At 35.1% G+C, this 13,701-nt stretch overlaps 1 protein-coding gene across 20 annotated transcripts in view; it reads left to right on the plus strand.

Moving 5' to 3' along the window:
* MLLT10 (MLLT10 histone lysine methyltransferase DOT1L cofactor) overlaps positions 1 to 13,701 on the plus strand; it is a 198,911-nt gene that overhangs the window by 90,610 nt on the left and 94,600 nt on the right. For 18 of the 20 annotated variants that reach the window (XM_074324864.2, XM_074324863.2, XM_019755985.3 and 15 more), the window contains one exon: positions 2,074 to 2,169. The exons of the other annotated variants lie outside the window; for them this stretch is intronic. In XM_074324864.2, the coding sequence (XP_074180965.1) occupies positions 2,074 to 2,169 (96 nt within the window). The remainder of the gene's footprint in view (positions 1 to 2,073; positions 2,170 to 13,701) is intronic. 20 annotated transcript variants of the gene reach the window in all.

The following is a 13,701-nucleotide window of genomic DNA, read 5'->3' on the forward strand; positions in this document are numbered from 1 at the left end:
TATACATTTAGTAGAAAAAAACAAATGTTTAAAAAACTCTGTAAATTCAATACTATTTTCAGTTAATTTGGTTTTTGACATTTGACCATACATTTTGAGATTCTCTATCATTTGTTTCTCATGTTTTTGCTTTATTACTATTACCCGTTATTTATTTATTTATTTATTTATTTATTTATTTATTTATATTTTTATTCACTAGGTGGTAGTAAAAGTAAAATAAGACTGTTTTGTAACTTGTTAAATATCTTGAGAGAAGTTTACGATGTTTCCCTGAAAATAAGACCTAACCAGACAATTAGCTCTAATGCGTCTTTTGGAGCAAAAATTGATATAAGACCCAGTCTTATTTTACTATAAGACCTGGTATAATATAATATAATATAATATAATATAATATAATATAATATAATATAATATAATATAATATAATATAATATAATATAATATAATTATAATTAATATAACACCAGGTCTTATATAAGACTGGTCTAATATAATATATAATATAATATAATATAATACCGAGTCTTATATTAATTTTTGCTCCAAAAGATGCAATAGAGCTGATTGTCTGACTATGTCTTATTTTCAGAGAAACACGGTATTTAAATACAACTTTGGGAATATTTTAGATTTGGTCAGTCTACTGTTACACAGTAGCATGTGTAAGTTGCACAGTTAGCATGGGATGAGTGAGTTAGTAATACTTGATTCACTGTTACATATTTTGTGTCCATATTCCTTTGAAGGATCATTATTTCTTAACATCTCAAGTGTCTATTTCTCAGTTGTCATTGATAACAATCAGATTTGTATACTGCAATTTCAAGGCTTTGTTTTCTTTTTAGTATCTTTAAAAATTTTTTATTGTTTTTTATTGTTATGGTTCCTTTGTGAATGGGGCTTTCCTCTTTCATCTTCCCTCCCTTCCTTCTTTCTTTCCTTCCTTCCTTCCTTTAAAAAAAAAAAATATATCATTAGGGGCTCCTTTTTCTTGAAATTAACAGCGTGTAACTCCAATATTCAGATTCATGCATATAAAATACTTAGGAGTATGTATATATATTGTTTGATATTGAAGACTGATTTATTTTAATGACTGACAGTATGTTATTGAAGTGTAATTTTACTACTTAGATGTTAAAAGCATATTCAAATTTTCATTTTCTCAATGAGAGATGATACAGATAAAATGTAGAAATAATTAAAATGGATTTTGAAGTTTGCGTAAATAGAATTTTTTCATTGCTAGTTATTGACATGCTGTTCTCCCACTTGCTAGTTGGGGAAGAAAGGTCTCTTTAGTAATTTAATAAGATTGTATAAGCTCTGCATTTACATGGAATTTGAGCATCTTTTATAGTCATTTTTATCTACTTAAACTAATTAATTAGGTACCACCAAGTTTTAAACACCTTAAATAACTCTCACCATCATACTTGATTATGAAATTGTGTAAGTATTTTAAACAGAAATGTGTAGTACTTTTAGTAATGCTTTGAAAAATGCATGGATCTAACACTGACATTTTCTTTTTTTCTTAACTGCAGAAACAAGTTTTTAGAAAACTGTATGCCTTAATACTGTATGAAATTTAAAGGCTTCTTGCTTTTCCTAGTGGCATAAAGTAACTCTTCATATATTTTCTTTTCTTCTAGTCTTGGCATCCTTCTTCAATAAGGCATTCTCTATTTGGGTTGAAACTTCTTTTCTTTTTTAAACTAGACATTGAAAATTATAATTGATATTTTTAATGAGGTGGTTTTGTGATAAAGTGACAAATAAGCTACTGCTTGTTTGAAAATATAGTCTATCTGCATACATTTTAATGTACAAAAATTATGGCATTAATGTTAAATTTAGGGTTAGAATTTTTTCTTTATAATGCAATAGATTATATATGGATGGTGTCTAAACTGGACTATATAGTTTAAAATAGTGAGGCTTTTTTTTTTACTTCACTAAACACTTTTAAATACTTTACACTTGAATTCGTTTAAGCCTAACAAAAAGATTATTTAAAAAGTTTTATATACATATACATATATGTATATATATTTTCTTTTTTAGAAAAAGAGCAAACGGGGATCTAATAGGTCATATGATCAAAGTTTAAGTGATTCTTCCTCTCACTCTCAGGATAAACATCATGAGAAAGAGAAAAAAGTAAGTGGATTTGTTGTTGCTAAATATGTAGCACATCGACTTAATAGATATTTTTCTTTTTTAGATAAAATTAAGTTCTTGATAGCTGAATGGAGACTTTGAAATATTAAAAATTTTTAACTTATAAAAGAGTATTAATATTAAGTCAAAGAGTAGGTCTAAAATAATGCCATATTTGTGAATATGGCTATATCAATTTCAACTGAAAGTTTGAAATACAACTTGATTGAAAACATGAGAGGGATTTCTTGCATGTGTTACTGTGGTCATCTTGTGAAATCTTTAGGTGACTTCAGCAATAATAATTTGTTGCTATATATATTATTAACTGATTACTTCACATGTAAGTAAAAATCTCTTCAGCTTTTTTTCTTTATAATAGAACAATTTGGAAGTTCTATATATTCTTGACTGTTTTTTTTTCTCTCCCAGTGGTTTATTATTTTTTTAATGGCCAAATATCATACCATTTGTTTGAGAATATTTTTGTCTTTTAATTAAAACACTAAAAGCTTGCCTAATACTAATCTTTCTTTTTCTGACTTACCTGTTTCTGCTTACATTTTTACATATTTTAAAGGATATGAGTAATTTTTAGTAAACTAATAGTAAGTAGAATCATTTATAGGACATATTACCAACATAGGAAAAGGATTACTATGAATTGTTTTTAACAAAGTGAGGCTACAAGGGACACCCTCAATTGGAAAAGCATGTTACTCTTAAACAGTTTTTATAAATCAGTTTGGAAAATATTTCTACAGATTGTGTTAAAAACTAAATTGGCTAACATTTTCATGTTCCTAAATATGTAGGATCTGGGAAGGTGATTGAAATGCTAATGGTATTTAAAAACTAATTTGGTTTAATTTATGTTTGTGCCTTTTTTCAAGATAAACATTTTAAAAGCTCATATTTTTAATTTTGAGATTAATTTCCCAGTTATGAGTAAAATAATAATTAAAACTTTATAATCACCTTGAGAGCACTGGTTGGGTTTGTATAATTTTTTGTAGGTCTTAGGCAGCAAGTATACATATTCATATTGATTTCTTTAATGAGGTGGTTTTGTGATGGTGACAATAGTGGGGTTCTATCTTGCTGACTGTTGTTTGGATTGCCGATGGAAAAATGGCAGGTTTGGTTTAATTAGCGGTTTTAGTAAGAAGCACCATGAGATTTTATGTAAGCCTTTTAATCTGTGAACAAGGGATTCTTAGGTAGCGCTCATTATAAATTATGAAGAGGGAATTCTTACCAGTGATGTTCTTCTGTCCTGCCATTTCGTGAGCATTATCTTGTTTAAAGAAGTGTTCACTGTATGATAATTTTTATCTTAATATATACCCTGTCATGTTATTTTTTAAAGGATAGTTATTAAATGTAGTAAGTGTTAATAAATACCAGTGCTGATGACTTTATTTATATTAATCTTTGTTTTGCTCTAAGAAGGAACTAGATTTTTTATTTTATGGTTTTCTTTGCAGTTGTTGAATACTAGATAAAAAACAGTGTATTTAATTAGACTTGTTTAGCTTTAAATTTTAGCTGTTGACAGTCTTTTCATTGTACGTAATACTATCTGAGTCTTACTTTTAGCAGATATAACTTTAATACAACTTGATTTTGTTGTCAAATTTAAAATCCATATGTGCATTTTATTTTGTAATAACTGAGATTTTATGATAATCTGTAAAGGCTGTGAGGTAACATACTATAAATTTATTATTACTGTTAGACTTGTTTGATTGCCTTTGTAATATTTGGGAAGGGACTTTTTTTATTATGGTATGATGTTAAGTGATAATGTAGTTGAAAAGATTGGGTGTTATAGACTATTTTTCTCTCCTCCTTGCCTCTTTTAATATTTTAACACCCAGTAGGGTTGTCTCGAAAATATGCTTATCATGTTATAAAATGTTGCATTGAAAGGTAGCATTCATAATTCATTCATATTTTAGTATTTTAAAATACTATATATTACGAGCTACATTTTGATGATATTGTTCATAAGATATATTACAGGGACTCTCCTGAATTCTTTCATCTGCCTTCCTTCTGGCACATATTTTAAAATATCATTTATTAAACCATAAGTGATGACAAGGAATATTTAATACTAAATATTGTGTTATCCAAATCACTTACTTAAAAAATGAAATCAATAAGTTAACTTTTTATACAATTAAAAGAAAATAAAAAAATCATAGCCTTTTGCTTTTCAGAGAGTTTCTGTGTGGCCCAAGATATATTAATACTGGTTAGATAGTTACTGTGAAATGCCAGCAAGGAGAGAAGAAAAGTTAATGGTGAGATATGACTTTGAATAAGTTTCTATAAAAATGGAAAAATTGGCATATATTTTTAAAGGAATCAAAGCACATATCTGAAGTACATGAATTACAGCCATATGTATAGGAGGAGATTAATTCAATTATGAAACAGTTTGGATCATGAATTACTTAAGAAGAATATCTTATAAAACTGTTAATGTTAATGTTTATTATATAATAGAATTTTATTTTATGCCTTAGTATCCTTATGTTTACAGAAGCACTGCCATAGAGTGAGATGTGGGCAAGGGTAGGAAATGGAGAAGGGTGTCATCTATGGTAACGTGGTTGTATTGGGAGGCTCCCAGTTCAGAAAGGATTTTTTTAAAAAGCTGAGTTGCAGGTCATTATTTAGACATCAGTGGTTATTTATTTCATTGAGGTAATCTTGTTCCAGTTCATTTGATCCTTAGACTCATCCTCTTCCCACTCATCAGTGCTAAGTAATCCATAATGTATCACAAGTATAGTACTATTGTTATTGGGTTGGTGCAAAAGTAATTACGATGTTTGCAATTACTAACCTTTTAAACTGTAATTACTTTTGTACCAACCTAATATAACACTTTGTAGCTGCGGAGTCACCATTAGTGACAATGTATTATATGGAAATGCGCTCAGCTCCAAGTAGGTATGCCAGAAACCCATCCATCCCCTACTACAGCTAGAAGTATTTATCGCCCCTCCCACTCCCCTTACTTGCCCTTAGTTTCATTGTTATTAATAGCTGGCAACAGATAAAAGAGCTATCACCAATATGAATACTGTTAAGGTATAGTGGGGTTTGTGGGAGATAGGCTTTTTGGTTAGTGTTTTGTGAATCTCAGGGATTGACTGGACTTCCCTTTTGTTTAGTACAACTCATCTCTTGGAAGAGCATTGGCTACTTTTGTGTCCCTCAGAGCAATAAAACTCTCAGTCACAGAGTTGTCATTATTTCTCTGTATCTTTTTGAAAGTTTTCAACATTGAGAGTTACCTGTCATACCCTTCCCTTTTTTGTGTACTTTTTCTTTTGGAAATCTTCCACTTAAGTTAAAGCTTTAAGCCGTGACATGTGCAGAGAGTTAAGAAATGCAGGGATTTTCAGGAACAACAACTTACGTAAAATGTCTAGGGTGTGTGTTTGGTGGAACTGAAGAGTGACATGAGATGAGACTATTTCGTTAAGAAGGGGCCCTTCATGAGGAGTTTTATAAGTAATGCTAGTTTTATTCTTCATCCTGGGGCGTTGGGCAGCCAGTGAGAAGGATTAAAATTTTTAACTTTTGATTTTATAATAATTTTAGACTTTCAGAAGATTTACAAAATACTACACATTATTTCTCTTCACCATTCACCCAGATTCCCAAAATGTTAACATTTTATCATGTTAGCTTTATCATATCCTCTCTACCCCCTTGCTTGTCTTTCCATCTCTCTCTTGCGGCACCCACCCCATCTTTTTCTAACCATTAGAGAGTAAATTACAAATATAATGCTCTTTAGCCTGAGTACTTTAGTGTGTAGTTTTACTAAATATGTTTAAAGTCCTACATTATTGCAGTATAATTATCAAAATCAGTAAATTAACATTTTTATAGAACTATTAGCTAATCTGTATATCATCTTCAAATTTCACCCGTTAATGTCCTCTATACTGAAAGGGGGAAACTTTTACTGGTCCAGAATTCAGTCCAGGGTCACACATTGTGTTTAGTTGTTGTCATGTCTCTTCAGTTTTCTGGTGTGGAATAGTTCCTCATTCTTTGTCTTTCATGACCTTGACATCTCTGAACCCCTATTTTGGTTTCTCTGAGGCACTACCTTAGATCTTAACAATGGATTTTACAGTCACACACCCTTGTTTTATTCTTTATACAATGATTTTTCTGACAGTGACTTAGATTTTTCATTGAAAACCATTCCTTACTGTTAGCATTATTTGCTATCTGCAGAGATTGGGAATTTTCAAAACTAGCAAACCTTGGTTCCTTTTTGTCAAGAGTTCTAATTTAGTTTATTCCTGTATATTCCTGCTTTTTACTATAAATAGCAAAAAATCAGACTATACCTTCAACATATTACCTAGAAAATCTCCTCATTATTACCTAGTTAAATCATACAATTCATTAAATACATTTTCTATTTTCTATGTCACCATAGGTAACAATGTTGGTAAATTTTCAGTTACTGTATAAAAAGAGAACCTCCTTTCCTCTAATTTGTTTTTTAATTTCTTTTTTTTTAATTTATTGGGGTGACAATTGTTAGTAAAATTACATAGATTTCAGGTGTATAATTCTGTATTACATCATCTGTAAATCCCATTGTGTCTAATTTTCAATCACTTTTTTTTTAAACATTTTTTTTTTAAGCCTGCCATTGCAGCTTCCTGAAAGGCCGTTAAGTTTTCTAGTAAAAGTCTTTTCAATGCTTATTAGGCATCACTCATACGGTGTTACCCCGAAAATAAGACCTAACTGGAAAATAAGCCCTAGCATGATTTTTCAGGAGGACACACCCTGAACATAAGCCCTAATGCATCTTTTGGAGCAAAACTTAATATGAGACCTGGTCTTACTTTTGGGGAAACACAGTAATTTGAAAGTTCTTCCAGCTTCTGCCCACTACCTAATTCCAAGCAACTTCCATATTTTCAGTTTTCTTATTTTGTTGTTATGGTAGCATCCTATTCCTCATAACAAAATCTGGATCAGTACCTATTTATTGCAGCGTAACAATTTATCCTAAAATTTAGTGGCTTAAAGCTATAGTGTTTATTGTCTCATATTTTCTATAGATCAGGAATTTGGATTTAACTAAGTGTTTGTAGCTCAGGTTTGTCATCAGATTGCAGTCAAGATTTTCTGTAGTCATTTGAAGACTTGACTAAGTCTAGAGGATGTACTTCTGAGATGGCTTATTCACATGGCTGGCAAGTTGGTGCTGGCTGAGCAAGAACCTCAGTTTCTTTCTACCTGGACCTTTCCATAGGCCTGCTTGAGTATCCTTGTGACATGGTACCTACCTTTTCCTAGAGAGAGCAGGGTGAAAGCTGCAATATTTTTTGTGACAGCCTCAGATGTCACATACTGTCTTTTTTCCCCTAGTTGAATGCCTTTTTTTTTTTAACATAAATTACTTATTGGTGGTAAAATATATATCAAGTGTTGTTTGCCATTTTAACCACTTTTAAGACTCACCATTTTTGCTATATTCTATTGGTTATATAGTGCAGCCTGTTTATTCTGGGTGGATACCACCCAGGGGCAGAGGTCATTGGGAACTATCTTGAAGGCTGGTTGCCACACCCTGAGAATTGGGCAAATATACTGTTTCTTACCAAATTTTCACCCATAAGCCTTAGCATTCATTGAAGATTTTACCTGAAGTAAATGTGTTTGACACAAAGTGATTTTCTAATTCTATCATTCATTATATGTGTACATCCATTAGTTGGCATTCTATGGAAAATTAGGGCTTCTCTCCCTTTTTCCCTTTCGTACTTCTTCATAATGGGGAAGGGGCCAGTCAACAGAGAGAATCAAGAAATAGCAATATATAAAGAAGGAAATTAGGAGAGGCTGGTGTTTTGGAATCCAGGAGAAGTGAATATTTCGAGACGGAAGGTCAGTGCTCAGCAGTTTTAGATGCATATGAACGATCAAGTAATATAAGGAAAAATGTATGTCCTTTGGATTTGTTAACCTGGAATTAAAAAGCAGAAAGGAGAGTAACAAGCATTTTGGGGGAATCAAAGAATTTAAATTTGGGGACACAGATTCAGACAGAAACCCCAATAGTTGTCCCAGTTATATGGTATGGGGAACGGGTTTTGGTTTTATTGATTGTTTTATCTTTTAAAGGCTTTTTCATTATTTTTATTAGTTTCAGGTGTACAAAGCAACGTAATAGATACTTAAACGCCTCATAAAGTGATAACCCACCCCTCAAGTTTACCCCTCCGACATCTTATATATCTGCTACAATACCATCGACTATCTTCCTTCCCTATGTTGTACTCCACATCCCGTGACTATATATACCTATATATTTAGTTATAGTTGACATTCAATATTATTCTACTTCAGCTCTTCAGGAGTAGAGCGCATTGGTCAGACATTTACACAGTCTGACGTGATCCTCTGATAAGCGCAGTGCCCATCTAGCACCTTACATGATCTTTATGACATTGTTGATTATATTTCCCAACCTGTACTTCTTAATGCCTTCACCTTTCTCACCCTGCCCCCAACCCCATTCCCATCTATCTCCCTGATAGATCTAATACCTATCTGGCACCATACCTAGTTATTACAATATTGTTGACTATATTCCTTATGCTATACCCTACATCTCCATTACTACTGTATAACAACCAATTTGTATTATACTTCTTAATTCCTTCCCCTTTCACCCATCCTTAACCCCCTCCCATCTTAAAGAAGTTCCTCTAAGGTTCCTTGTAATACTGGCTTAGTGATGAGGAGCTCCTTCAGCTTTTTCTTGTATGGGAAGCTCCTTATCTGTCCTTCAATTTGAAATGACAGCCTTGTTGGGTAGAACGGTTTTGGTTGTATGTCATTGCTTTTCATTACTTGGAATATTTCCTGCCACTCCCTTCTTGCCTGCAAAGTTTCTGTTGAGAAATCAGCTGCCAGTCTTATGGGGGCTCCCTTGTGGGTAAGTAACGGCTTTTCTCTTGCTGCTGTTAAGATTCTCTCTTTGTATTTAACCTTTGCATTTTAATTATGATGTGTCTTGGTATTGGCCTCTTTGGGTTCATCTTGTTTGGGACTCTCTGTACTTCCTGGCCTTGAATGTCTGTTTCCTTCACCAGGTTAGGGAAGTTTTCTGTCATTATTTCTTCAAATAGGTTTTCAGTTTCTTGCTTTCTCTCTTCTCCTTCTGGTACCCCTATAATGTGGATGTTGGTATGTTTGTTGTTGTCCCAGAGGCCCCTTAAACTCTCTTCAGTTTTTTGGATTCTATATATGTGGTTTTTTTTGCTGTTCTGGTTGGGTGTTTTCTGCTACCTTATCTTCTACATTGCTGATTGGATCCTCTGCTTCATCTAATCTACTGTTGATTCCCTGTAATATATTCTTAATTTCTATTATTGTATCCTTTATTTCTGACTGATTCTTTTTTATGCTTTTCATCTCCATTTTTATGCTTCCTATCTCTCTTTTGAAGTTCTCCCTGAGATCATTGAGCATTCTTATAACCAGTGTTTGGAACTCTGCATCTGGTAGATTGCTTATCTCCGTTTCACTTAGTTCTTTTTCTGGAGCTTTGTTCTTTTATTTGGGACGTGTTTCTTTGTGTCTGCATTTTGGCTGCCTCCCTGTGTTTGTTTCTATGTGTTAGGTAGGGCTGCTGTGTTTTCTGGTTTTAGTAGAGTGGCCTTATGCAGTAGGTGTGCTGTGGGGTTCAGTGGTGCAGTCTTTCTGGTCACCTGACCCACGCACTCCAGGTGTGTCCTTTGTGTGGGTTGTGTGTGTGCTCCTTTTATAGTTGAGCCTTGGTTGATAATTGCACATCAATGGGAGGGACTGACCCTTGGGCTCACTGGTTGTGAGGATTGGCCTTGACTACATTGGAAGAGTTGTTGTGCAGAGGCTGATCCTACAGAGCAGGATCTGCTTCAGCAGGACTCTGGTGCCTGCCCAATCCGCCCCTTGGGTGTGTTGTATTTGGAGGCGACTGGGTGATGCTCCACCTCATTTTGAAGCTGGCCTCTGGGTGCGCCAGCCCCAGGACCACCTTGGAAGGGATCCGCTTAGGTCTACTTCAGCCACAGCCGGTGCCCCACCCAGGGCTACCCAGCAGGAGCCAGAAAGAAATCCGCAGATGTCGGCCTCCCATGCTGTGCTTAGAAGCTCCTTTGAGAGGCCAAGCCGTGAACCAAGGCTGGCTGCCACTAGTGCTGGCTTAGCTGCTCAGCCAGAGGTACAGGGCACGCTCAAGCCAGATGCTGCTTGTGTGGGTTCCGCGAACATTGGAGAGATCCTAGGATAGTCTGCAGCTTGAGCCAAGGCAGGTGGTTTGCATGAAAAGCCACTGGGAGCAGCCTGGGTGTGCCTGAAAGTGGAGCGGCTCCAGGTCTCCAATCACCAGGGCGGGGCCAACGAAAGGCAGAGACTCAGATGTCGCGGCTGCCTGTGTTGGAACGATGGGAAGGGGGGGGGGGGGCTCAACAAAGAAACAATGGCCTCTGCCAGCTCCTTGGTCCAGGAGAAAGCCGCCTCTCCAGCACCCATCCCAAGCCATACAACTCAGTTCTCTCCCCGTATGTCCCTGCTACTTTTTCAGCTGCTGCCCCAGCACTGGAGCTCAGAGCGAGTGATTCCACTGGTGGGAAAGTCCACGCACAGTCCCTTTAAGAGGAGCACCTGTGAGTGCAGCTGCACTGTCTCACTCAGTCATAGTCTCCGCTGGTTTTCACAACCAGAGATTATGGGGACTTTTCTCCCTGGCACTGGAACCCTGGGCTGGGGTTGGGCTGGGATCTCTCACTCTTCTAGGGGATGGGGGGATCCCCACAGCCGAAATAGCTCTCCTGATGTTTAATGGTCACACACTGATGTGGAACCAGCCCGTTCCGTGTCTCTGACCCTCCTATAAGTCTCGAGGTGTCTTCTTCTGCAAGTCCTTAGTTGAAAGGCTTCAATTCAGCTTGATTTTAGGCAATTCTCAGTAATAGTTGTTTTGTAGGTTAGTTGTAATTTGGTGTGGTTGTGAGAGACGGTAAACACAGCGTTTACCTACTGTGCCATCTTGGTTTTCTTTCCAAGGCAGATCATTTTAAAAAATACAAGTTAATTTTTTAAAGACCCACTTCAGAATTCACTAGGTAGAAATAGCCATCAACACTACTAAATAGACATTCCAGATGTTTTTTCTATACAGAGATACAAAGGATGGTTTGAGCAATAAAGATTACCTTGTTAAAATGATGTAATGCGGGGTGGCCAGATGGCTCAGCTGGTTAGAGCTCGAGCTCTCAACATCAAGGTTGCCGGTTCAATTCCCACATGGGATGGTGGGCTGCACCCCCTGCAACTAAAGATTGAAACAGCGATTGGACTTGGAGCTGAGCTGCATCCTCCACAGCTAGACTGAAGATAACAACTTGGAGCTGATGGGCCCTGAAGAAACACACTGTTCCCCAATATTCCCCAAATAAATTTTTAAAAAGATGTAATGCTATTAATTTTTTTAAAATATTAAAGTCAGATTTACTTGGCTATGTAGAAAAAAAGAAATGAAATAAAATAGATAACAATATTGAACTTAAGTATAATTTCCTTACCACAAGAGATTATTTCTTTAAATATATCTTTTAATAATAGACTATAAAACAAACAAAAAACTTTAAGAAGTTAAGGCTGTCTTCCCAGTTTAGATGCTTCTAGCTGTAACAGAATATTGCTAAAGCAATAGGAAATTTGTTTTGCCCGAGTTCAGAGGCTAGGCTTTTCTTAGAGTGGTTAATTTAACAATAGCCAATTCAACAATGGTAGGGCATTGTTGTCCTTCGAGGTTCTCTTGGCTTTTCTCGGTATGGCTGCCAGGTCACTATAGTTGTTCCAGGGGTCATGGCTTAACATTTAAGCATCTAAAAGCAGGAAGGGAGTACCTTTTTAAGAAAGAGAACAGAAAATTGCCCTTTGTATTTTATTATCCTGACCCAAATGTATCCCAGACCTAAAGCTAAGGAGAATAAATTTATTAATTGACTTAGATATACCCATGTTCATCTCTGGGCTGGAGTATAGGGCCACTTTGTGAGGATATGAGAATGTGATTAGCCAAGGAAAACCAGGGACTTTGTCTACAAGGAAGGGATTTATGTGCAGTTACTGTTTGATGGCAAACTGTGTTGTTTTGTTTTAACTACATGCTTTGAAAGCTATACTGAGCTCCTGCTATGAAAGGCCAATAATACCCCCGTGCTCCTCTCATTCCCTGCTAGCCAATTTGTTTGTTTGTTTTTCAAGACATTTACGTTATATTTTTCAGGCCTGTGATACTATCTTGTATAAACATAATCCTCAGAATTTTTTAGGTATTCTGTATTTAATTTAAATCACTGTTGCTTCCAGTCTCTTTAACCACAGCCTCTCCATAGAAGTTCTTTATTTCATCTCTTAAATTGGTTCAACTTTATTATCAAATAACTTTTTTCAAGAATATGTTCTTTGCAGTTTTTTTCATAATGGAAAGTGTTTTCCTCTTGCCTTAATTTTTGAACTATATCTTGGCTGTTTATAGTATCATTGGGTTACACTTTTCTTTCACCTAAGAATTTATCAGTGATTATTTCATGCTTTTGTTTTAGCAGTATTTTTATATTCTTTTCCTTGCTGGTTTCTACTTTATTTACTGATTCTGTTTTAGCTTTTAAATTACTTTGGTTTTGCATTACCCCGAGTTTTTTTGTTTGTTTAGTTTGGTTGTTTTTTTTTTTTTTTTTTTTTAACCCTTTTCTGTTTATCATCTTGTTCTTGAGCTTTGTTTGAACTTATGTTCAAATTAAGTTTTATTTAGCATGGGGCGGTTTTGAGAAATAACTTTATGCTGAGTTATATTTACTTGTAGGTTGAGATTTTTAGTTCTTAGGCATGTTATGCTCTTTATATTGTTTATTTTGGGCTGTAGTCTCTGCCATACAGTTTTTTTTTTTTTGCTCATGCTTGGGAGACTGTTTAAACATTGGCTTTAGTATAAGTTACGTAATTTCTTGAATAAACTTGTGGGGGAGGAAGAAACTTTCCTCTGCCCCCAAGGTTCTTTCACTGGTCTAATAATCAAATAGATATAAGACAGATTAGCAAGAGAAAATAACCAAGTTTAATATATACATGTGTATGTATGCATGAGAGTCACAGACCCCACATGAACAAGAGGTTCAGAGATAGAAAAGGAAATGGGTATATGAGACCTTCTGAACTAGGGGTGAGGTAAGGTGCCTTGGGAGCTTCAGAGGGTTATTGCAGGATGGTAAGAGCAGATGTTTAGTAAATAGAAGTTTGCCCTGCACTACAGATAGGTAAAAAGAGGTGATCTCTGATAATATGTTGCTATGGGCAAGGCTCCTGATAATTCAAGTTCTAGGTAGTTAAGGGAGGGTCAGAACTTTCTCTTTGAGCCCTAGGTTAAAGTTACCTTTAGCTCAAAACAGTATATACACCACGAGGTACATCTTTGGATGA

Source organism: Rhinolophus sinicus, chromosome 1, assembly GCF_057876585.1.
Source record: "Rhinolophus sinicus isolate RSI-liver-muscle chromosome 1, RSI-T2T, whole genome shotgun sequence".
NCBI classification, from domain to species: domain Eukaryota; kingdom Metazoa; phylum Chordata; class Mammalia; order Chiroptera; family Rhinolophidae; genus Rhinolophus; species Rhinolophus sinicus.